The 24998-nt window shown below is 51.8% G+C and overlaps 3 protein-coding genes across 18 annotated transcripts in view; 2 read left to right on the forward strand and 1 right to left on the reverse strand.

The window, feature by feature from the left end:
• Nucleotides 1-142: 142 nt before the first annotated feature.
• On the forward strand, nucleotides 143-12512 carry ZNF821 (zinc finger protein 821). Of its 15 annotated transcripts, none has more exons than XM_063168267.1 (9): nucleotides 385-642; nucleotides 1690-1781; nucleotides 2302-2369; nucleotides 3541-4029; nucleotides 8530-8655; nucleotides 9100-9242; nucleotides 9751-9855; nucleotides 10729-10895; nucleotides 11590-12512. In XM_063168267.1, the coding sequence occupies exons 4-9, from the start codon at nucleotides 4014-4016 to the stop codon at nucleotides 12242-12244; spliced, it is 1212 nt and encodes a 403-aa protein (XP_063024337.1). In that variant the 5' UTR covers nucleotides 385-642; nucleotides 1690-1781; nucleotides 2302-2369; nucleotides 3541-4013; the 3' UTR covers nucleotides 12245-12512. The 15 variants fall into 15 exon arrangements, with proteins under 15 accessions (XP_063024332.1, XP_063024333.1, XP_063024331.1 ...); XM_063168273.1 differs by lacking the exon at nucleotides 2302-2369 and adding an exon at nucleotides 5282-8433 and having other exon boundaries at nucleotides 386-642; nucleotides 3541-4879; XM_063168272.1 differs by lacking the exon at nucleotides 2302-2369 and adding an exon at nucleotides 5282-8433 and having other exon boundaries at nucleotides 386-642.
• Nucleotides 12513-14542: 2030 nt separating this feature from the next.
• On the reverse strand, nucleotides 14543-20829 carry ATXN1L (ataxin 1 like). The gene has a single exon (XM_063168260.1). The coding sequence runs from the start codon at nucleotides 20798-20800 to the stop codon at nucleotides 18746-18748; it is 2055 nt and encodes a 684-aa protein (XP_063024330.1). The 5' UTR covers nucleotides 20801-20829; the 3' UTR covers nucleotides 14543-18745.
• A 1307-nt stretch (nucleotides 20830-22136) lies between these two features.
• The window catches only part of AP1G1 (adaptor related protein complex 1 subunit gamma 1), a 35194-nt gene continuing 32332 nt past the window's right edge, over nucleotides 22137-24998 (forward strand). Inside the window, exon 1 of one of the 2 annotated variants that reach the window (XM_063168258.1) lies at nucleotides 22137-22202. The gene's annotated coding sequence lies outside the window, so the exon portion shown is untranslated. Of the gene's footprint in view, nucleotides 22203-22682; nucleotides 22702-24998 lie in introns of those variants that run through there. The other variant, XM_063168259.1, reaches the window with a different exon arrangement.

Genomic DNA, 24998 nt, shown 5'->3' on the forward strand with positions numbered 1-24998 from the left:
GCTTCCGCAAATGCGGCCCTGGCGCACCGGCGGCCGGGGAGACAGGGGCACAGTCTGGGAGAGCGGCGCAGAGGGACTACATCGTCCGGCGGAGGGATCCTAATCGCGCCCAACCGGTACCACGCCTGATAGGCGCCCGCCGGTGCCCGCCCCCGGCGCGGCGGTTCCGGCAACGCGGCGTTCCGCCGGCTGCTGTGACCTGGCCGCGGGGTCCTCGGCTCTCTGAGGGTCGCACGGCGCTGGCGCCACCGCGGAGGAGAGTCGGACCGAAGTCCAGGCCGGGCCTGGGACCGGAGCCGCAGCTCCCGGGTAAGTGGGCCTAGCGGGCGTTCCGAGCGGGCCCGCTGCTCCCGCGGCGGCGCTCAGTGGCCCGTGAGGGGAGGCGGCCCCGAGTCCCCGGGGCGGGGCGGTTCTCCTCAGCAGGTGCGCGAGCTCGTAACGCGCGCGGTGGGTCTGAGATAGTACTACACCCTGCGTTTTGGCCTTGCAGGGTACGCGAGAGTCTGGCGAGCCGGGGTGGCACGAGGGCTCCCGTTAAGCTGCCGGCGGACACGGTCGGGGCAAGCGAGCCCTGTCGCAGGCACGGATGAGCTCCCTCGGGAGGTCGGGAGTCACGCGCTGGGCTGGATCCATGGCAAACAGGTGAGACGCTTCAGGTAACGAAAAGCCGGCCCCTGAGCTCTGCGGGCGAGCCGTGCCCTCCCGGTGCCTGCCGTGGCCCCCGTGCCCGCGCTCGCGCAGCCCGGCGTTGCCCTCCGCCATCTTGCCCGTCTGTCTGTCCGCTGCCCTTTGTCTGTCTGCGGCTCCCGGCGCCTGCGGCGGGACCGGGTAAGCCGGGCCGGGCTGGGGTTGCCGCCCGCGAGGAGTGAAACGGGCCCCGGGGCGGGACCTCCGCTGCCAGTGCCGGTCGGTTTGTCAGGGCTGCCCGGTCGGGACGTCGGGGGCCTGGGCAGGGTTCCCGCGTCCGTTCTGATGCTGGAGGAGCCGCATCCCTTTGTCTGTATGTCTGGCCGCTTGCGGGCCTGGTCCTTCCTGCCGTCTCCCGTGCGCTGGGACTGCCGGATGGATTCCGCTGTATGGGGAGGTGTCCGAGATCTTCGTGTCCGTCTGTCTGAGAAGGCTGATGCGATCCCTGTGTCTGTCTGGCAGTGCGAGGCTGACAGGATCCTTTTGTCCGTCTGTCTGATGTCCATGTTTCTCTGTCAGCAAGAGGCTGATGAAATTCGTGTGTTTGTCCCTCTGAGGAGGCTGACGGGATCTCTGTGTCCATGTGTCTTGTGGGAAATGGGTTCAGCTCCTCCTTTTGTCTGTCTGTCTGAGAGGACTGTTGGAAATGCCCCCTTCCTCTGTCAGTTCAACGACAAGGATGAATACTAGACTGCAGGAATAGGCAGGAGAGAGAAGGTGTTTGGACTGAGGTTGCAGTAATTTTTGAAGGGGACACTCATTTTTTTGAGGGGGTCAGGATTGTTTAAATGTTTACCTGAGAACTGGGTAGGACTGCCCATGAAGAATGCTTTGTGACATGCTTGTGGATTGTGTTGGATGCTGGCCTGGAATCCAGCTGTGGTGATGCAGAATGAGCCGCATAGGCAGAAGGGTGGGGAATGACCCTGGGACAGCCAGCAGAGCTTGGCCAGGGACTTGGAGGGTTTCAGTGAAGTGTGTGACAGACTCTTCTCTTCTCAGATGAGCCCTCTGCAGAGGGGAGGAACACTCTCTGCCCTCAGGTCAGGGAAACATGTCCCGTCGGAAACAGACCACTCCTAACAAAGTTCACTGTGAGTATGATGTTATGCAGCATTGTGGGACCCTTGCTCTGACTGGGTTCTGGAGTGAGGTGGGGAGGAGTGGAATGATGGGAGTGATGGGAAGAGACAGCTTGTGGGGAATGGTGGTTACTCATCTTTTATCTTAGGGTATAAAAGAAGAGAAACTGAGCTCTGTGCATCAGGGAAGCTGGCTGTGTCCTGGCATAGTAGGACAGGGGTAGGCTTGAACAGCTAATGCTGTGAGTGTAGGTTTGTATATGCAAGGCCTGTAGCTGGCCTTTGCATTCACACTGTCAAAAGTACACGTTAGAACACTAGAAAATGTGGCTTGAAGCTCTGGCCTCTTGCTAGCAAAGAAAGTTCTAGGCAAGGTGGTTGGAGCATGCTGGCTAAAAGCCAGCAAGTCCTGGGTTTTGATCTTCATCCTACCACAGACTCAACTGGCTGGCCTTGGGCATGTTACTTAAGCTCACTGTACCTCAGTTTCTACCAGATGATGAAATAAAGACATTTGCTCTTTCCTGTCAAGGAGTGGGTGGTGGCCAAGTAAATTACAGGACAAATAACTGCTGTCTGCCAGATCATTCTTGAGCTGAGGTGGGTAAGATGGATCTCTGTTTCTCAATCGTTGCCAAGGCCTAAGCATTTGTTTGACAGTGAAAGAGTTGAAGATGCTGTGCATCAGCACTTCTCATGGGCAGCCTACAGCCAGGCACCAGTGGAGCTGGGAGGCAGAGATGGGGGTTTGGCTTCAGAGGGGAAACTGCACATGTACAGCTTTTGTTTGGCAGCAGAGGGAATTTGAGGGGCCTGAAATTATGCCCTTGTTCATACTCAGGTTTGTGGCTGGAAACATGCTTGGAATTTGGGCTGGAATTAGGAAAACAAGTTTCCATTTCTGTAGATCTGTGAGAGCAAGGCTGCTGAGAGGGCCCTGTGTGTTTTTGGCTGCAGTAGCTGTCAGGAGTGCGAGACAGAGCTGAGTGCTGCAGCCCTAACACGGCCTCATTGCTGGTGCTGCTGGCTTGCATGTCTGTGTGTATGTGTGCTGCCTCTGTGCACAGGTACGCAACAGGCATCTGTGCATGCTGCTCTCAGTGCAAGGGGAAACTGGGCTGGAGCTGGCACCTTGCACACTCGGTGAGTGCCCTGGGAAGAGCTGTCTCTGCCTGGGACTCGCAGCCCCACTGGCTGGGCAGCTTGGCAGAGCCAGCCAAGCTGTCCTTGCTGGCCAGAGTGAGGTTCTCAAGGAGTGGGGCTTGTGGCACCTGCATTGCCTTGTGCTCTCTGATTCCTGCTTCTGGTTGTTGGGTTCCACTGTGGGCAGAGTATAGATTTAATTTTCTCTGATAGCATATTAATGACTTTGGAGTTGTTCTTAGAAGAATTTGATATGTCTGTTATTTTATCCTGTGATGCCAGTAACATGCCTTGTGTCCACACACTTCTGCTGGTTAGAGTGCCCAGGTATTACTGCTGTTATTGAGCTCAGGTTTATGTTATGTATGCAATTAAGCTATCTTCCTTGGTCCAGAGTTGGGATTTCTTGAGTGTGGAAACCAAGCACTACAGCAGCTCTAATTGTGCAGATAGAGTTTCCATGGTGTTTAGCTGGGTACTTTTCTGCACTTCACTGCATAAGGGCTGTGTTCTTCAGAAGCTTGTACTATCGTATACCAAACTCTACGTATCACAAAATTCAGTGGTGCACTGTTTTCACAGTGAATATTGCTTTTTTTATCTGCAATACAAATGATTGTATCTCCAGTCCTGGTTTTGGAGGAAGCTGTCTGACAAACACGCTGCCAGGGGGCAGGAGGTTATAGCATCAGGTATGCCACGGAGTGGAGTTCTGGGACCTGTTCATCTCCTTTACATGCAGTACGTTGCTACAGAGCAACTGTTCATCAGGAGCCATCGAGAGAAGCAAGTAGGACCACAAGAAAATAAGGGGACCAAGAGATACCAGAAACTTGTCAATGGTGATGTCTTCACCTTGGGATGGAAAATCTTATCTGTCTTATGATGAACACCACGAAATCGTTGGGACTTCTCTGTCTACCTAGCCTGCTGTGTGTCTGGAGGGCCCAGAAATGCCGTGCAGTGCCCTGAAGAGGATAATCGGAGAAAACACCGGCTCCAAGAACGGGGTGAGCCAGCAGAATGAGGAGTCAGGCTGAGACATAGCAGACACGTTACTGGGACTTCTTCACAGGGCCTGCAGTGGTTGGGAGGAGAGGAATGAAAGGGACAGCAGGTATGCAGCTTTTTACGCAGTTGCCTGCAGCTGGGGTCTGATTTGGCAGGCTACGGGGCTGGGGGACTGCCTTTTGGATTTGCATAAATACGACTGTGCATATATGACTGGACAAATTTGATGGGAGGATGGTGCCTACTTCTTCCTTGCATGGCCACTCCATCTTCTCTTCCTTCTTGGACTGATTAGGGCAAGTGACAGCTGCTGATTTCCTCTCGTTGGCTTGCTTGGTGTCTCCTCTTTCCAGGATTACTTTGCAGGCTTGGCATGGCCCTCATTTCACCTTGCTCTCACAACACCATGGTTTTCTGTCCTCACTTAGGACAGAATCCCTTTGCTTGGCAAGCAGAGCAAACCAGCTAGGAGATTGTATGGTTACAAATCAAAACAGTTTTAAATAGAAGTTGATATGTAAGGAAAGTCAAAATAATACTGAAACAATGATAAAAATTATGGTAAAATTTATCACAAAAGTCTTTCTGTGCATGATGGCCAGTCCCACAATTTTAATTTAGTCATTGCCCCTGCAGCACATAAATGGCTCTTAAGAATATAATTTTATTTTGCCATGTGGTGCATGAAAAGCATACCTTACAAAGTGCTAACAAACTGAGCAGTAATAGTGGAATATGCTTGTTAAAAAATAAAATGCAGTTAGATTGCTTGTGGGGAGATACCTTAATTTGGTCATTTGTTTCAATTTGGTCTTTTATTTTCTCCCAGAGTATGCAGTATAAAAGTATAAAAACTCTAAGCAATTCATCTGTTCTTGCATTCATCTGTTACTGTGCTGTCACCCCACCAGTCATGGACTACTTGCTGTCTTCGTGCTTGCCAAAATTTGTTGCAGGTATTAGCATGCACTTCTCTCTCCCTGCTGTCCACAAGCTGCTTTGCTTTCTATTGCCTGTGTCCTCTGCAGCTGATGCTTAGATGATTTTAGAACTCTGGATAAGAGCTTTTGTTAGTCAGATTAATTTCTGCTTCTGAGCTCTATTTATCATGGCTCCAATATCCCATTAATCCTCTGTTTCCTTCCCTCTCTCTCTAACACACACATGTTCTGTGCTCTTTGGTGTTCCTTGGATTCTCCTGTCTATAATAGTCCCATTTTGAAGGGAAAGTACCTTGCAAGAAATAGAACCCAGCATTCACAACTGAGCAGAAATGTTACGTGCATCAAATCCCTTGGTTCTGAAGGGCTCTGGACTGCCATTGTTAACTGTTTCAATTGTGTTGTTTTTCATTTCAGTAACCACTACAGCAGTGTGGACAACCCAGAATAGCCATGGGGCAGGTGGAATAGATCCACAGTGGTGGAAAGACTTGCAAATTTCAGGTCCAGGAACACAGAGAAGACCTACATGAACAGGGACTTTAAATTTATGTACAAGGAGGGAGTAAACTGACTCATCTGTGAGAGACCGTTCTGTTTAGGAAGGAAGGCAGGAGAATGATGTAGTCCCTTTGCATTTTGTTTTGTGGATTTTGGGGTGGGAGTTGTTTGTTTATGTGTTTATTTTCCAGAACACCTGAGAGTTATCCTGCATTTATACAGTTCAAGAAGGGAAGGGCTCAGGGCTGGTACCCTAGCAGTCATGCCTGCCCTTGTTACACAGTACCACAGGGCTGTCCCCTATTTCCACCACTGCTGACTTGGCATCCCTCTCATTCCCAGCAGTATGGAGAGGAGAATGGAATACAAAGCAGAGGCATTTGTGTCATCTCTCCTGTCTTACATCTCTAGCTGTTTGTAAACAACTACAGTGACTTGTTTTGGTGTTGTGGTCAGCCTGCAGCCCTGTTTGTATTTAATAAAGAAACTTCTGGAGAAGAGTCTGTGAATTCACTGTTGAGCATAACATCCTTTACTTATGGCAGTGATCCTAAAGCTGTTGCCTGTCCAACTCCTCTTCCAGGTGAATGGAAGCGTATCCAAAGTGGGGTGGAGGTGGGAGTGTGTCTGTTTATGAGCATGTGTGTGCAGAAACATCAAAAGTTTAACCCTGGACCTATCCAACATTAAAGTTGTAAGTTTTATCAAAGGAGGACTTAGTCTGTCAGTAGATGAACAGGACACTCTTTCCTAAGTTCTTTTGTACGCTATTACTATAATACATAAGAAATTTTGTACAAGGGGAAGACAGTATTTTTCCATGTTTGCCTTTTCCAGTCCCGTGATGATTTTAGATAGAGGCTGGGGAGGATGCACAGGACGTGGCCTGCTAACAGCACGGGTTTGGTTAACAGCTTGCATTGCTGGCTGTAAGCTGGTTGTTCTCTGCACTGTGCCGAGTCAATACTCACTGGGCTCGGGGGGTGTTGCACAGAGGCTGGAGGCACATACAGTTGCTCAGTAACTGACTGATACCAGTGTTCCTTATGTGAGGAGTTCCTTCCTCTGTCACCTCAGATAAAGATCCCAGCTCTTAAATCCTGCAGACTGTCTGCATGGTTTGTATAGCTGAGCAGGAACCTGCCCTGCCTTAGGACTCCAGGCTGCTGCTCAGTGGGAGTGTGATCTGTCTGAAAGGGAATAGGGGGAAGAAAACAAACAAGTAATTGCTTCCACGAGCAGCCTGTGGCATTTGGGAATTCTGTTTTGGAACTCTGTCAAAGGCAGCAGCACATCTCCCATTGTGGTTTTATATCTGTCCTGTGTTCTGCAGGTTTCCTCATTTCATCATGCTTTCTCTTTCTCTTGCAATGCTTTTTTGGTCTATGGACTTTTATCCTGGTGGTTTGTGGGTTTCTGCTTCTTGGAGAGGCACTGGATTTCTGTGGTGTCTGCTGCTTGTACAGTCTGTATCTCAGTCCCATCAATGTGGGGCTATGGTCCCGATATAAAAACAGCACTCCAGGTCATGAAAACCATTCAGTGCTGGAATGGCTTCTGAAGGGCTATCACAGCAGTCATGATGGTCCTGCTGCTTTCAATGACAAATAGACTTGGCCCTCCTCAGCACCTCTCCTCAGGCACATGGATTGTGCTCTCAAATCTCTACAGCACTCTTTCTCACATTTCTGAAAGAGAATGATAAAAGCCTTCAAATTATTTCGGAAACCTACATGGGGACATGGGGAACTAAAATTCTTCTCCCACGGTCTCAGTGAAACTTCTGAAGGTCTTTGAAATCTTCCATAAATCACAGCTTTTTAAAGCCCTGCCAAAATTGCAAGGTGAGCCCCAAGGAAGGCAGTGTGAGTGGGAACATGGAGCAGCAGTGGCTGGAACAGTTCAGCACGTGGGAATGTACCTGTCCTTGTAACAGGACTGGTGCTCTTTCTCGGGAGTTCAGTTTCCTGGTTATAGTGGTGCCAGCTGTGGCCCTGTACTGAAAGGTAACTTTGTCTTCTGAAAGCTATGTTTTGATTTTATGTGAAAAATGCACTGCGTTTTCCTTGGCATTTTCACATTTGTGCTTTGAATGGTTCTTGAGCACTTTCAAATCAGTTGATAAATGCCACCTAAAAGCCAGCCTACTGGGAACTTCAGCACCTTTCCCAAGCCTCCCAGCTCATCCACTGGAAAAGGTAAATCATGACTACACCTGGAACAATGTAATTTGTTTGCTTTAATATGAAAATTAACGGTTGCCTTTTACTATTATTCTCTGGAACCAAAACTTCTTTGAGCAGGGATTGCTGTAAGAACTTTTCATTCAGAGTACAAATAAATACTTTATTTCAAGGTATTTGCCACGTCCTATTGAGCTGAGGTACTAGCGGTCACTGTTTTCAACTAAACAAATTGTTTTGTCCTAAGCATGCATCTCAGCCCTCTGGGGTCATTCCCTTGAGCACATGAAGAGCCAATGAGATTTATTTTAGTGAGAGCCATTCCTGGGCAAGGCAGGGTAGTTTTCTATTCATCATATACACAGGAGAACACCAGTTTCAAGCATAGACACCTTCTGTAAAGGCAGCTTGTCCTCATCCCTCCTGAGACAGAAGAAAGTGACACTGTGAAGGGCAGGTGAGGTACCAGCACTTAGGGAGGTGCTATTTTTGTGCAAAATGCCTGCTATAGCTAGGAATAAGAGTTAATAATTTATAAGAGCTGTACAGTACTATCCCTGATCTGGGATACTGTCACAGTCCCCAGGGGCTTCCCCCCATCCTGAGCTGTGCTGTAGGATATTGGTGGAGAGCTTGGCAGCAGCAAGAGCCACCTGGTATTTATGGCAGATATACGGGGTCAGAGGCATTTTGTGGCTGGAGTGGCATACACATAGTATGCGGAGGGCAGCCCAGTGCTGCACATTGCCACTAGTGAGACTCTTCTACATCCAGGCACTGGACTCACATCAGCAGGTGCCAGAGGCTGGTGTGGCAGGGTAGGCAAGCAGAGAAGTGATCTAAGTGCTTTCCAAGAGGTGACTCCAGAGGTTCTGCACGGTGCAGGTGAGCAACCCCATGCCTGTTGTATTTTTGGCAAGCCTTGGTGGTGGGAAGCAGTGGAACAGCACCAGTCTGACTCTTTGTCTTTGTGGCTGCTAGGGGAGCAAGTCTTTGCAGGGCTGGAGGAGCAAGCCCGCCAAGCCATGATGAAAAATAACTTTCGTGGAACTCTTGGGGACCAAAGGCCAACAATTCGTCCACTCCAAGACCCTGACTCCAGCAGCAGTGAGTTCTTCCCCTTCCAGTAACACTAAGGTAGTAGACTGGGGAGACTGGAAAGGGGTGAGGCTGAGGGCTGCACAGTGTGTCCGAGTCCTCTGAGGACCATCTTACCCAGCTCCTCCTCTGGGTTAGTGTTTTGCTCCAGTGCAGGACTTTGTCCTAAGGACCTGACCAGCGCAGCACAGACCGGGCAATGCCATGGGACCCAGTGCCATTTCACCAGAGCAGAGTGGGGACAGCAGCAGCTCTGCCTGAAGATCTGGCAGTCGTTGAGCAAGGCAGTGTAAAATGCCATGCCCAGGACTCAAGTGCCTTAGACTGAGTTTAAATGGAAGCTGTAGTTGGAGGGAGTGGGCAGAGGCCCCTTGTAATGCTGGTCAGGACAGTTAAAGCCTATGAGTGCCATCCGTGTCCTGACACGTGGTAAAACTGTTCTGCACGTTTCAGGTGGCAGCGATGATGAGGAAACCACTCAGGATGAAGTTTCTTCCCATACGTCTGAGGAAGATGGCTCAATGGTGAAAGTGAAGAAGGAATTAGAAAACGCAGAACGACCTGTGGCTGGAACCCCATTGATAAGAGAAAATGAGGCAAGTGTGTACTGGCTCTGCACTCACTATAGCCTCCAGGGAGAGAGAAGGGTACTGGGTACTGTCTGAACACTTTCTCTCCCCATCGTGTTTCTTTATCTTTCTCTCCCTCCCACCTCCTCCAAACAATGTCTCCTGGCAGGAGGAAGGGGTACGAAGAGCCTTTTGGCTGCCTGGAACAGGAGACAGCAGGCACAAACTGGCCAAGATGTTTGCAGAGTGCAAAACCCTTCCCTTGGTTCCGGTACCATTTTGTGATTGGCTTCCCCTTGCCACAGAAAAAGCCCTGCCTTTTAGAGTCACTGTGCTAGCAAGAACCTGGGTGCAAGTGAGGCTGTGAGGCCTCTGCCCCCTCTCTGTGAGATGCAGGGGTTTTGCTCAGAGGCTACATGAAGGAGGCTTCTTTGAGATGTCAAGCACCCGCGGCAGGCCTGGGAGGAGCCGAGGAGGGGCGGGGTGCCTGCGGGGGTCGGTGTGCCTTAGAGCCAACGGCTGTTCCTGCCCCTAGGTGCCTGAGAGTGTGAACGCTGAGCCCATACTGGGACTGTCACAATGCCCCCTCTGCCAGCTCGAGTGTGGAAGCAGAGATCAACTCATTGCACACGTCTACCAGGTAGGGATAGTTCCAACTGTGGAGTGTCTCTGGCCTGAAGCCTCAAAATCCAGAACCAACTCAAAGCACAGGGTAACTTTGTTCTGGTCTTTGCAATCACAGAACTGAGTTTCTAGCTAGGATGTGACTGAAGTTTACAGCTGTAAACTGTGTCCAGAGGGTGTCTTGGGGAAAGAATTAGCAAGGCCCTGGTCTACAGATCTGGAAAACATAACTCTATGCCAAGGCAGTCTCTGCAAGTATTTCAGGCTAAAACCAGGCAGTTCCTTCAAACTAAACATGGAAGCAATTTTTATAGCATTCAGTGAGATAAAAAAATCTTCTTCCTGATCATTTATGTTGTACTTCATTACAGTTCCTGTAATTATCCATGACAGTAGCTGTACTTCCTCAAAATTATTCCAGTTTTGCAAGAAATCTGTGGTGAAATCTTAGGTTTTGTTGTCAGTGCTTTCTTCATAGCACATCAAAGTCTGTAGCAGAAGGAATGAAACAGAACTTACCCGTACCAGTTGTCTCCCTGTAAGTGCTTCTTCACCAGCATCCAGCCTTGCTTTTATTGAGTCATGCTTTGTCCTGCACCAGCAGTCCCTCAAATGCATTCCTGAAAACAAGGGTCAGGTCTTACAGTCCAAGTAGTTTGGTCTTAATTTTTTCTCCTGCACTGGAGTTGAGCTATAAAGGGCTTTTCTCCTTGTTTTACCTGTGACACAATGAATTACTTGTCTTGAGCTTCGTCTAAAAGCTGGCAGACAGAGGTTTAGTGGTAAAGGGTTCCCATTTCAAGAGGCTGAACAGAATGGTGTGAGCATGCCTTGGATTGGGCAGGGAGCTGGGAAATATGTAACTACCACCTGAGTGGTTGTTTTGCAGCACACTGGAGCGGTGGTGAGTGCCAAGAGCTACCTGTGTCCTGTGTGTGGCAGAGCCCTCAGCTCCCCAGGATCCCTTGGGAGACATCTCCTGATCCACTCAGAGGACCAGCTGTCCAACTGTGCAGTTTGTGGAGCACGCTTCACCAGCCACGCCACCTTCAACAGGTCAGGGTCATCCTGGCCAATGAGTGGGCTAGGTAGCACATTAAAGATTAGGTGGGTTGCCTTGAACGACTCAGAAGTTGTGGCTCTGGACCCACTGAGGCCTGTAGGACAGTGCCAACCACCCCCAGTGAGTGAGATTCTCTTGATCCCTTCCTGTCTGCAGCTCTGCGTCCCCTGCCAAGAGGTCTGCAGGCTGTGCTGGTAAAAGGGTCTTTGTTAGCGCTGTGCAGAGCTAGAGAAAGCGCTGTGGGCTCCAGTCACTGGAGAACAATCCACCCCTTCCCTTGCCCAGCAATCCATTGGAGCAAGGCTGCACTATCCACATGGGTTCATCATTTCCAGAGCAGGACTACGGGCAGAGACCAAAATGTTCTTTCTTTGTGTCCGGCCTAGTGGGATATTATCCACTGACCAGTGGAGTGGGGCTAGAAGGAAATTCAGAGATGATGGGGAGGAGCAGCTTGCTGGTTTATTCCCACTCTTATACTCTTCCAAACCAGATACTGCTCTGGGCTAATCCAGTTCCTTGCCCTGGACAGGACCATGCTTTATTTTAGATACTCAGACATATCTGTGGGCCAATGGTTTAGCAGAGGGCTCTGCCATGGGCTGTAGCGGGAGCAGTGTTCACGGCAGCCCACGGGGACTCTGCCCACAGCACCAAGCCTCTGACCCTGTTCCTCCCGCTTTGCAGTGAGAAGCTGCCAGAGGTGCTCAGTGCGAATCGGCTGCCGGCACCACAGAGCCAGGGCCCCTCCGGCGCTCAGGGGAAGGATGTTGCCTTCTGCACCCCCGTGTATCCCGCGGGCATCCTGCTGGTGTGCAACAACTGCGCCGCGTACCGCAAGCTGCTGGAGGCACAGAGCCCCGGCATGCGCAAGTGGGCCCTGCGGCGCCAGAACGAGCCCCTGGAGGTGCGGCTGCAGCGCCTGGAGCGGGAGCGCACGGCCAAGAAGAGCCGGCGGGACAATGAGACGCCCGAGGAGCGCGAGGTGAGGCGCATGCGGGACCGGGAGGCCAAGCGGCTGCAGCGCATGCAGGAGACGGATGAGCAGCGGGCGCGGCGGCTGCAGAGGGACCGGGAGGCCATGCGGCTGAAACGCGCCAACGAGACCCCCGAGAAGCGACAGGCCCGGCTCATCCGCGAGCGCGAAGCCAAGAGGCTCAAGCGGCGCCTGGAGAAAATGGATATGATGCTCCGGGCGCAGTTCGGCCAGGACCCCTCTGCCATGGCCGCTTTGGCAGCTGAGATGAACTTCTTTCAGCTGCCAGTGAGCAATGTGGAGCTGGAGAGCCAGCTGCTGGGCAAAGTGACCTTTGAGGAGCAGAGCAACAGTGCGTTGCACTAAACCGCAGCCAAGAACTGTGCTGCCTTTGCTGCACCTGCCACGTGTGCAGTAGCAGGCGTCTGCGCCCAGGAGGCTGCTGTGGGTCCCTGCCTGACCCTCCCTGACAGGTGGTTCCGGTTTTCCTCTGAACCCAGGAGGAGAACAGAGCTGAGAGATGCCTGCCAAAGCAGCTCTCGTGGGAGCAGATTCTGAGGATACAGTCTGCTCTGGGGGCCAAGTCACAGCCTGTGACAGAACGAAAATAAATTAATGTATTAATTAACATTAATTAATGTTCACATGTATTAGTCCCCTTCTTTACCCTTTGTGCTTTGTCATGGTTTTGGGCCCTTGCCCCATAAATGGGTCTAGGCTACTGCAATTCTGCAGTATTCCACTTCAATAAAAAAGGGTCTTGTTTACTGCAGCATGAATTACAGAGCTGAAGATAGATAATCCACAAACTCTTCCAGGACTAAATCCTTTGCAATTTGTGCCTGTAAGAAGGAAAGAAAGGAGGATGTCCTTCTGGAAATGCCTGTGCACACCCTTTTTTAAAATATCGTTATTACATATTTACATATTTTGCAGTGTCATCCATGGAAAAACTAAGGAACCCGAGGTCCTGTTTTAAGACAAAACCAGTGAAATAAAGTTTTCACTCATAAAAACAGCGAAAGAAAGGCTGGCCAAGGTAAACAAATAGCAAACAAGTTTGCTGCTTTACTCACAAGTTATTTTCACTTAAACAGCATTTCAGGCTTGCAAGTGAAAGAGTTGATTGAATGGTAAATAATAGTGCAGGTCAGTTTCTAGGACTTTATGGGTGTGCTTTTCCATTATTCAGCACTGGTGAGGCCACATCTGGAGACCTGTGTCCAGTGCTGGAGTCCCCAGTGCAAGAGCAACACAAACATACTGGAGGCAAAATGTCATTGTAGCCTGTGCCTACAGGAAAAGGTTCCTGTTACTAATAGAAACCACTATTAAAACTATGCAACTATGGAAATGGTATCTAGGCATCTTTAAATTGCAAAAGGCAAAGCAGTGGCACAGGACTCACGGCAGAGCAAAGAAGTGGTACACTCTCCATTATTTGGCTTCTTTAAGAATGAGCACCTGAAAGTCCATGGTGTTAGCTTTGTGGTTTTGAGACATCAGCCCACCAAAAGCCAGTATGTCACATTTCTGTATTTGTAGCCTGAAAACCCCTATTACCTCCACAGCATTTCCAGTTAGGGTCTAGAGTCATACAGTGGATCAAACACCTTGGGAAGTACTGTCTTCTTGCTGATGGCTGTTTCTCTTTAAGTCAGAAATGGTGACTGCAAGACTGCTACTTGAGATCAGAAGAGTAAAGTTAAAACAAGAAGCAAAATCTTTTTATCAGACTACTTCAAACCCTCATTTCCTCATCATTTTTCAGTTTGAAAAACATTTGATTGCAGTCCCTTAAAGCCCTAGTTAAAATAGTTACCTTCAAAATGCATAATGTTGCATTTTTCTGGCAATAATGAACCACTCTCACAGTCAGCCCTGGGGATGCTGCTAGGAAACAGCATTGAACCTTTTCAGTGCAAGTCTTCTCCTCCTGCCACTGCAACATCTAGTTTCCTCCCTGTACAGAAGCTGTTTTAACATGATGTTCATTCATCATGTAGAACTGACACTCAGGAGCCATCCCTGCTTCTCTCTCTTTGGGAAAAGGCACTGTAAAGGAGCTGTTGAGTTCCATGTTCCTTTGTTCATGTCCTCCTTTGTTCTCTGATCTCTCACTTTTATCCTTACTTGTGTTCGTTTTCATACTCAAACCCCGGGTTTGCTTCTGGCAGTATCTGCTTTTGCTCTGCCTCATGTTTTACTTGCCCAGCAGAGATGTACCTCTACTCCGCAACCTGCAGTTGGAACCTTCCCTGTAGCGTCACTGACACCTTATCTTTATTCCAGGGGGTTCAGGAGAGACCACATAACACAGAAGTATCTGAAGACCCGGAATTATGACTTATAATCCATGTGTCACTCTGTATCTTGCCCTTGACATGACTCTCCAGGTCACTGTGTAAATCCAGAGAAGCCACATGCTAATGACCACTGATACTGTAGACAAGCAAAAAGTCTCAAACACCAAAGGAAAAGCTATTGGTTTATATATAGATATATATATATATATATGTATATAGATATATACTGTGTTTACAGAGTCAACAAGTTAAATGCAATATTCATAAAAGCATTAACAATAAAAATACAATCTGTTTGTAGGCAAGTACAGACTTAAAATGGTAAAACAGGAAAAAGGATCTCACCAAAGTACAAATATACAGTACAAATTGATTTATTTAAAACAGTTACAAAAAAAGCACAACAAAATAGAGATTATCCTTAGAATTATTAATGCTTTGTTAAAGATCAGGTAGGAGGAAAGGGGCAGGGACAAAGTTGGAGGGGAGCACCTGACTAGTTCTAAGGCTTTAGATACACTGCATCGGTTACATGTTAATACAGCCATATACTGGGGGTTATAGTGAGGGGTCAGCACTTATCTACAAACATCTCTCTGCCTCAGGGCAGCCCAGCCAGCTCCCCCATGTCTCTCTCTCGCTCTCTGAGCACACCCTCCCGGGCGCTAAGGTGCCATGAAAGCCGAAAACAACTCGAGTGTGCCAGGGGCGTGTTGGCAGGGTGGGCGGCAGCAGCCCAGACCGACGGGGCAATTCCGTCCTTGACAGACAGTGTGAAGGCTGTGGAAGGGCCTGGACCATCAGCATTTTAAACTATATGTGGAACACCCTGGGCCAAACTGTACAGAATGAGTATTTGTAGCCATCTTAGCAGCTGCTGACAAGCGTCAGGCTCTAGCATGGCTTGAAAGACAGGGAGCAGTTGTGAGTGACGCTGGGGAAGGCACGCGTGCTGCTGCGGGCAGGAACTAGCATTTGGGCTACTCCAGCTGCTGTAGTTTCTTTTACAATATTTTCTGAGTAACAAGGATTGTTAGTTCTCTATGGGACAAAGTGACTTGAAGTGTGGGGTGGGGACAGGGACACAATGTGAAAAGTGCAATATAAAAGCTGCTCAGCAGCTGGAAGGGGAAGGCAGAGGACCCTCTGCAGCTTCCTTCTCTTCCAGACAGAGCTTCCTCTGCATAGTCTGGTAGTGATGAGCTCTCATTGCTGTGAATGCACAGCTCAGAGATAGGCTTGGCTCTGCTGTGCAGCTAACCCAAGGCATGTTCCATGGGATGGGACAGATGGCTACAGACACCCATTATTGCATCCCACGGACTCCTGCTACAGAGTGTGAGCTGGAGAAGATGAGGGCCTCCTCCAGGCAGGACAGACCGCGGCTCTCCTACCCTAGACAATAGCAGCAGGAACATGGTATATTTCTCTGACAAGTCTGTCACATCTCTGCCAGCAGAAAAGCCCAGGTAACCAGCCCACTCTGCAATGTCTTCCTGGCTTTATCTCCTTCTTTCCCTGTAAACCCAAGAAATAAAAGCCTCCTCCATGGGCTCATTCACAGCCTTTCTCACTGCAGCAGAGCCTGTCTCACACACTCCCTGTCCCGGGAGAGCCTCAGTGCTCAGCACAACCACCACTGTGGTGCTAAGCCATACAGCCCTGTCCAGTGAGGACATGTTCCTGTGATACCAGTACTGCTGAGCTGGGCTGAAGAGTTGCCAGTGGCCCCCTCCTGCCCACCCTTTGGGGCAAACAGCCAGATACATGGATTCTTCATCTCAGTCCCCCATCATGAGCTGTGCTTCAAACCACTGCTTCCAGGGAAGAGCTGGCAGGTGAAACACACGACAGCGGGACTGACAGAGTCTGGATAACAGCACCAAGGTCCAGTTCAACACGGCCTGTCCCACAGAGCTCAGGACCGCACCCAACAGAGGTGCAGCAAGCCAAAGTTCAGGTCACCAGCCAGGTAAACAACAGGGCAAGCACCTTCACAGCCCTTCACCTGCCTACAGTACAAAGCTATTTAAGTCACAGCATCTTGCCTCATTTGTCAGTGCTGTCCATTCAGACCACTGCAGTGTGGCTGAGATCGAGGAGTTACAGTAACACACATGGTGTTAAGGCAAGCTCTCCAAACCCTCACTCTAAGACAGACTTTGGGGCTCAGAGACACTCAAGGGGCTCTGCAGCATCAGTTGCTGAGACATTGCCCCTGTGGTGTAACCAGCCCTTCTACATTCACATGCCACACGAGATCCCTTCCTCAAGTGCCTGTCGCAGCCCAGAACTCCTCTGCATGCACTGTGCATGGAACAGGCATGAGAACCCAGGCTCCTCTGCCTCCTGCCTTTGGCCACAGACACCTCAGATATCCTGAGCATTAAGTTCTAATTACCAACACTAACAGAGAGTTTTACGTAGGCAAGTCCAGTCAGCAGGAGCTGTGACACCCCTGGGTGACAGAGGGGCCCAGGTGGACACTTCACTGACAAAGGGATTGTGAAAACAGCATCTGTTCCCACAGCTGCTGCACCTGAGAAGGCAGAATCTTCACACAACAGTGTCACTGCCACTTCACACATCCCAAACGCAGCTGATGAAACCAGAAGTGGTGTGTCATTTGGGAGCAGCTACACGTGGGACAGGCAGCATCCTCATTCTGAGAACCCTGTGAGGCACAAACACTGAGGGCATGTTTAGCACACATCTCACCTAAGGCCTGTCCTGGTGCAGGTGTTTTAAAGGCAACAGAAATGGCTAGCAATGTGCTAGGAAAACAGGACTGAGGCCGGGATGGAAAGGACATTCTAGAGACTAACTTGCCTAATACACAGACAGAACATGCATCCATTGCAGTCAGCAGAAGCCAACCAGTTACAGGACACACTCCTGGGGAGTGCAGAACAGCCCTGAGACAGCACCACTGCAAGGAGAGGTGCTGACACACACCATTCTGTGACAGAGAGGAGTGGCACCCCAAGAGTCAGGCACACTTGACAAATTTCAGGCAGATGAGAGCAGGGAGACAGAAACAGCATGCTGAACATCAGGACTCTGCACACTAAGAAAGGCCCCCTCCAAAGCCTGGTCCTAGCACAGAGATGGGCACCTGAACACAAAGAATGCTCAATCCAGGTTAAGTCAGTGAAAACCGCTTTGTCACCAGAACACTGATGTTCTGTGATGAACAGTGATGTGTATTTTTTGTCCTAGCTGAGCAATGGTGTCATAGCACACCATCAGAGAGAGCAGATTAGTGTAACTACAGGAGACTTCACTCAATAGTGTTACCACCACAATCAGCGGCTCATACACAATTGTATTAAATTTCACCATGAAAAAGACTACTCTTGATTTGACCACATTGTTCTACAGAGGAACTCTGAAATGAAGCATCAGGAAAACTAACACAAAATGACCCCAAAATGCCCTGTGACACTACGGTATTTTTAGAGCCCCTGCATTAATCGTGGAATTGTACTTAGCACAAACTTTGTACCTTGCCTGCACGTCTTGTCTGGAGCTTATTCAGGAAACTGCCTGCAGGGAAGAATTAGCCATCTGGAACATTTTTCTGACTTAATTACAAGATAGTACTGGTCTTCTCAGAGAAGAATGCTGAATGTATTTTGCTCCAGATTAAAAAAAAAAAAAAAACCCAAACCAATAAAATATCCAAAACCAAAATTCAACCAAACAAAAAAATCCAACCCCATTCATCCCCAGGTTAAGCCTCTGCAAAAGCTATAAGCCCAGGAGGGTTTTTTGAAAGTTATTAACATGGGAAGAAAGATTTGATTTAGTGGCAAAACAACTAAGTAGACTTTATAGCAGGAAATAACATCTCCCATCCCAACTTGTGTCCCATCTCAAGTGCTCAAGTTCCCTATTCACCTGCACCCAAGCCCATCCTTTTGGTCCTTCCTCTTGAATTTCTGTGATTCATTCAAATCTGTACATTCTTTGCAAGAAGAAAGAGCAGTTGGATTCAGTGGAAGAGACATTAATCAGAACCACCAGAGAAGCACCTCCATCCTGCCCTTGAGAGCTCCATCGGTGAACGGTCCTTTTAAAGTGCATGTGTGAAGAAAGGGGATACTGGGAGTAGAGCCCCCAAACTCCAGTGGGGACCCATCTCTCCCCATCATGAGAAAGGAGAAATAAAATCTTCAGCAATTTTATCTGCTACCTTAAGCCAAGTCTGCCCTCCTCATCTCCCTCCCTGCCCCGAATGCTCATCCCCTGCCCCGCAGGGTGTCAGTTATCCCAGGAGGGGGGAGAAAGCCCCAGCCTCCAGCAGCCTCTGGAATGCTCTCATCACACACTCATGACCACATCCCTGCTCCCACCCCAGCCAGCCTGTCGCTGCTCCCTGAGGCACTGGAGGCCTCCTGACTCTCCAAGAACAACCGGTCAGCCATGGAACTGGAGCGGAGCCATTCCTGCAAGGCAGAGAGCAGCCTTTGTTGGTGAGCCTAGACAGAGTCTGTGCAATTCCTCCACCTGATGGTGAAGGTCACCTGCTGTGGCTGCCCTAGCTCACACCTCTAAGGGATCATTTCCCTGCATTCGAACGCCCTTCAATAGACAGCTTGACCTCCTGGGGAATGAAAGAGGGACGGAGCAGAGGAGGCCGAGGCTCCTCTGCCTGCACGCTGTATCTTTGGAAGCCTGGGGCCAAACTGTACAGACTGCCAGCCTCGGGCTGAGAAGATTCTGCACGGGAGCTCTGGGCCGTGCTGGCTCTATCTGTGTGGCTCTTCCTTTCAGCAGCTCTGTCAGATGGCTCTCGGGGCCCCTGAGCTGTTCGTTCCGATCTCTCCCTAGCAGATACCAGCTGATCCCCGAGAGGAGAGTTGGCCTGAGAAGCAGAGTTGCCATTCACGCTCTGTAAACTGATTGATATGCAGACGTCCCCCACCTGCAGCCTGTGACAGGGCAAAGCAAAGAGCTGAGCAGTCCTCGCGGGGCTGCAGGAGGACCAGCCCTGGCCATACACAAAGAAGGGATGCTCCGGGGGCACATCGATGCTCACTTTACTTTGTTGCTCCCCAACCACAAAATGCAGTGTGACGAGCCCAGGCCACTGGCTTTCCTGAATATCCACCACAGTGCTGGAGTCGATCTTCAGGCCTCCGCTCACCTCGGCGCTGCGAACAAAGTCTTGAGTCTGCAGCTCCTCCACCCGCTTCAGCTCGCCCGTCGCCAGCTGGATGATGGCTCCCTTCATGAAGTGAGAGGGCAGCTGCGAGGAGCTGGGTGCCTGACACTGCGCCAGCTCCTTTTCAAGCACATTTCCTCGAGCCTGGGCATCTGGGCTCTCCCTCAGCAGGGCTTCTGACGTGGAAGACCTGACGGGCTCAGATCCAATGGGAACAAGTACTGGCTTGCCATTGGCTATCACCATTCCTTTGGCTAACTGTCTCTGTCTAACAGTCTCTTCGGGGGACATTCCACACGGGCTGTTCCCAGCTGCAGCCCTGTCTGTGGCGTTCCTCAGCACGTCTCCCTGCCCATCAGGGGTATTATGGCAAAGGTTCAAAGGGCTCGGGTCCTCTTTCCTTGGGGCTGCCAGAACATGATAATCCTGAGATGCCAACACCCCCACCACCCTCTGAACCTCCAGATCAGCATCTGGGGTGCTCCTGTGAGTAGGCACAGAGATCTCTCTTCCCAGCATCTGGTAACCTGGGAGGAACTGTCCATCACCCATACATGCTGCTGCAGCCCCTGGGGGCAGACAGTCCTCAGCTGCACTGCTGGCAGAGTCCACAGCCTCGCTGGGCCTCCTGGCCACACTTTGCTCCAGGGGCCTCTGCCCACCATTGGTCGCAGCCCCCTCTGAGCTCAGCTGGCTGTCTTGCTGAGGAGACTCTGGGCTCCCACCTGCCACAGGTGCCTCATAGGCTGAATAGCCGGGTGGGAGGCGGGACATCTGATAATAAACAGGAATTCTCCCCGGTGCCATGTCCACTGGTTGGGGCGCAGCGTGGTGCTGCATCTGCCCAGGAGAGGCTGCGGAGGTGGATTTGTTGAAGCTGTGGGTGGGAGAGGTAGTCTGGGGGGAAGGAGCAGCTTCTTCCGTGAACAGGGAGGCATATGGCACAAAGTGGGGGACGTGGGGGGCAGTGAGGTTGGTGGAAGGAGACAGGAGAGGACTAGGCATGAAGGCAGGAGGGACGGCATAGGGCACTGTGTAGTGGGAACCGATGAGCTGCAGGGAAGCCGAAGGGATCTGTGCATAGTGGATGGAGGGGAAGGGCACCGCCGGGTGCTGGATGATGGGCGAGGTCACGTTGAAGGTGGGGGGCAGGGGGCTCACGTTCACCACAGGGTGCAGGCCCGTGGGAGAGAAGGTGGCAGGGGGTGCTGCCACTTTGTAGAGCATTCCGTACTGGTCCACCGTCAGCCCCGCCGCCGCCTCGGGGGCCTCGCCAGGACCGTAGCGCGGCGTGGCGGGAGCCGGCCGAGCCGTGCGGGCCCACTCGGGGCCCTCGCCCGAGCCCTGGGCTCCCCCGGCCCGGCCCGCCTCGGTGCCAGCGTTGGCGGCGGCAAGTTCCCGCTTCTTGGGCGGGAGACACTCCTGGCTCCGCTCGTGGCCCGCTCTCATGGCGCCCCGCGGTGTCCCGGCAGCCCCGGCCGCGACGCTCGTTCATGGGGGCACCCACTGGGGCTGCCACGCGCGGGCTCCTGGATCCGCGCCGCCGGCCGCCGCCTCACCTGCGCCAGGAACAGAGGGAGCCGTGAGTCCTCGCCTCGGGAACGGGGGGGCGGCCCAAGCCCCGGCTCCGGGAACGGGCACGGCGACGGCCCCTGGCCCAGGGTCGGAACGCGGGGACGGAAGACGCCCGAGCCTGGTCGCCGCCCCCAACCCCGGCCCCGAAGCCCCGGTCGCGCTGCCGCGCGCCCCGCCCCGTCGCGTCCCGCGGGCCCGCCCGGTGCTCGCCCGGTGCCCGCGGCTCACCCGCCATGGCCCGGACCGGCCCCGCGGGCCCGCCCGGCGCCCGGACCGGCTCCTCCCCACCCGCGGCGCACGCCGATGACGCGGCGCATGGCAATGACGCGCGCGCCGACCGCCGGAACCGCTCAGGGGTCGTGACTCCGCCTCACCCGGATGGCGTCACGGGGCACCCGCAGCGCCGTTGCCGTGGCAACCAGCTGCGTCCGCGCGGGGCTCGGAGCGGCCCGGCCTGCGGGACGGGCCCGGGGCCCCGCCACCAGCGCGGGTCACCTGGCGGCAGCGCCGCGCGGCTTTTGTTGGTCCCGCGCCCCAGACGGGCTCTGTCGGCGGTTGCCCGGCAGCGCGGGCACGGCGGCAGAGTGGCCCGGTTCCCCTGCGGGAGCCTTCGATCTTAAGTGCCCGTGCCTGTCTCGCACTCTCGCAGTGTCCGGCCGGCCCCGTGCTGCTGACCGGGCTCCTCGTCATTCGGTGATCGTTAATGTGACATAAGGTTCTGGAAGCGGGAACTGAACAGCTGCCTGGGGCGGGGGTGGCTCTGTACTCTCTTCCAGAGACGCCTCGTTTACTGCGGCACGTTGCGTTCCCGCCGGTGGACGTTTAAACCGTGCGAGATTCGGCGGGCTCGGAGCGGCTTCGGAACCCCTCGATCCCGGAACCGCGGACACGGGCGACGGGTCCCGCCCGGCCCCGCCGCGGGGTGCGCGCGCTGACGGGACCGCCCCGCGCGTGACGTCATCAGGGACTGCCACGGTGCAGACGCACCTTTTCGTGTAAGAACAACCTCACGGGTGCTTCCGCCAAGAAAAGTAGTGCAAGCGGCATTTTCCGTCCCGCCACCGGCGGTGCTGAACCACGCTCTCGCCATCCCCGCCCCGTTCCCGCCGAACCCGGCGCGGCCGCGCTCCCCACCCGCGGTCGGGAGAGCCTGCGGGGTGGCGGCGGGCGAGCCGGCGCGCGGATCCCTCCGCCTGCGGTATCGGTGCCGCGGCCGCGCCGCCGCCATTTTGAATGCCCGGCTCTGTCCGCCGCTGCTGCTGCAGGGACCGGCCTGGTGAGTGGGACCGGTTCGGGCCTCCGCCGCCCAGGCCGGGCCTCCCCTGACTCCAGCTCCCGCCACCTGGGCCCCCGCGAGTCTTGGGGCTGAACTCCGCGGCTGGGCCTCGGCCGCTCTGTCCGCGAGGCCGCCCCCTGCCCTCTCGCCGCCTCTGCCCGGCCCGCTTTGAACTCTGCCCTGCGCCCCGGGGCCTCCAGCTCGGGCGTCGGGAGCGGTCCGTGCCTGCCCTGGCCGTTCTTTGCCGGGCACACGGCGGTGCGGGTTCTGCCTCGGCTGGCGTTCCCGGCGCTCGGGGGCAGCGGGAGCGGAGCGCGTACCTCGGGAGCTGGTTCGTGCTGTGGCCCGGGGCCGTCTGGGTAGAAGCCGGGACTTGTGCCCGTCCTTCTTTCTCTCGGTACCTTATTGCCTAGGCTGCACAAGCGCTCCGAGGGTTACAGCGCCTGCATTACTTACCGTTCACGGGTTTTAATGGCAGAGGTGTTCGCTCTGGCTAAAGGTATTTGCAGTGAGCTGCCGTCTGACAGCCGGTCTGTAAGAGTGCCTTCCAGTCCTTTCTTCAAGGCTGGTTGAGTTCTCGCACGAGCTATAAGATAAATTGTAATTTGTTTTATAGTAGACGTTGTTTTTAAAGTTAACAGATGGAACAGGTGTGTGTTTTCTTGTGTTGAAAGTGATGTGTTAAAGTGTTGAGTGACAAATTTCAGTTTCTGATGCTTGAAGTATTAATGGGACAGCACAGAATCCCAGTGGAACATCTTTGAAAGGATAGGAGTGTCACATGCGTGGCCAAAAGGTGTTTGGTCCATAGTGGCTTAAACAGTAAAATATATGTGTGTTTTCTCCTGTAAATGCAGGGGAATCCTTTAGCAGCCTACATTTAAAATGGCAGAGAAATTTGTGCTGTTTTGTTTCTCCTATTTTTTTTTTGTGTGCGATTCACTTCTGTGTGGAAGAGCACAACTTTTTGTACCTGTTTCCCTGCTACTGCTCCTCCAAACTACACTTGGTATTTTTTCCTTTTTTTGTTTGCATATCATGTTCTGTTGCCAAATTCTTTCTTCTGTTTACTCGTGTGCTCCCTGGTGTTTGGCACAGGATTTGAAAATTGTTGGGTACTCAAGAGCTGAAGAAGGCAGGAGATATTGAGGGTTTTTATCTGAGGAGGCTGGTGTGAACCCTTCCATTCTTTTGTGCTGGGAGAAGGAGAGGAAAGGTATTTAGATTCCTATTTCTTGAGAAGGGAAAAGTAAGTCTTGGGTAATTGTTTTGTGAAGGGATCCAGCTTTTGTGTTCCCATTGTGTGAGATAACTTTCAGATTTCCTCCTTTTATGATAAAAAACATTTTCTTCCTTTTTTGTTGTTTTTCTTTTCTATTCCTGTAAGCGCTGGTCTGTTTTCCTGAAGGTGGCGTGGTAGAGATGGAAAGGTCCTGTAGTACCTTGGTGGTGCCCTGTGAGAGATGAAGGGATAACAGGAATGTTCTGATTCTTGGTGTGCAGGGAGATCAGTGAGTGTGTCAGGCCGTGGTGTGAGAAGAGTGGGCAGTGGCACAGAGTCCAGGCTGGCTGTTCTCAGGCACACAGAGCCCACCCTGCTGAGTGCAGCTCAGGTGTGGAACATCAGCTTTCCAAGCGTGCAGGCTCACACACACCTTCGCTGCTGCTAAAAGTGACAGCACTCAGTAAAGCTGCTGGTGCCTCTCCAGCGTGAATATTTGTATTTGTGAGCTGGCCCCATATAACTGCAGGGGGTGGGCTGTTTGACCTCATCCCATTTTTTAATGATAGAGCAAGTCCTTCTGAATGCAGGTGGTGCTAATTTGTCCTAGATGATACTCAGCTGTTCTTTAGGGAAAGGGTCTGTTCTGCCACGGGAGGAGCATTACTTCACTGGAGGAGAGTTTTGGACTTCAAAAGTAAATACAGGATGAGGCTGTAACTCAAAAGACAGAGCTACAGTAATGTGAGTACAAGTGAATCTGCTGATATCACAGGTATTAGTGCAGCCTATATCTGCTGTTTGGCAGAAATGCTACAAGTGAAATCAAAGATTAGAATTTCCTAGGGCATTGCTGAAGTTACGTGGCCTGTTGTACAGTTCATGTTAATTAATGTAAAAATGTGTCATCTTGTCTTTCTCTGGCATTAGCTAGGATATAGAGGGGTGTGGGGTTTTTTTTTTGTGATAAACTAGTGGCTTTTTATTATTACTTAAAGTTTAGCTCTGCAGGAAAGTGAGTGAACAGGAAGTAAAATAGCCAGAGTACCTATAGGTCATTGGTGATTGAAGTATTGAAACACAAGCCAGAAAATCTGGAATTCTGCTTGTATCTGTCATGGTGATCAGCTATATAGCTGTGCTAATTCTTCTTCCTACATTTTTTAGCTTCTAAAAAAATAGGGAGATATTTATTTTCTTTTTGGCAGTTGTCGAGGTTAATGTTTGTACTGGTTAGGAGCTCAGTATGTCTTTGGAAGGCAGTTCAGGAGTTGCTGTGTTTGGTGTATATGCACAGCCGTGCAGGAATGGGATACCTCATCCAAAGTGCTGACTTGTGCTCTGGGACCTTGCCTCGGTCAGCAGGGAGTGGGAGGGGGTCTGCGGTTGTTTGCACAGACCCCACCCACTCCCACTGCCAGTGTCCTCAGCCTCTGTCCTGCCTCTCCTCTTCCTCTCTGCTCTTGAGCAGCCCCGAGCCTTCCTTCTTGAGTACTGTTGTGCTGCATTTCTTGTTGGTGGGTTTGGTTTTTTTCAATGTAACTGGAAGTGGGGCCATCTCTTCTTCCAGGACC

The sequence above is a fragment of the Melospiza melodia genome, chromosome 13, assembly GCF_035770615.1.
Source record: "Melospiza melodia melodia isolate bMelMel2 chromosome 13, bMelMel2.pri, whole genome shotgun sequence".
Classification (NCBI taxonomy): domain Eukaryota; kingdom Metazoa; phylum Chordata; class Aves; order Passeriformes; family Passerellidae; genus Melospiza; species Melospiza melodia.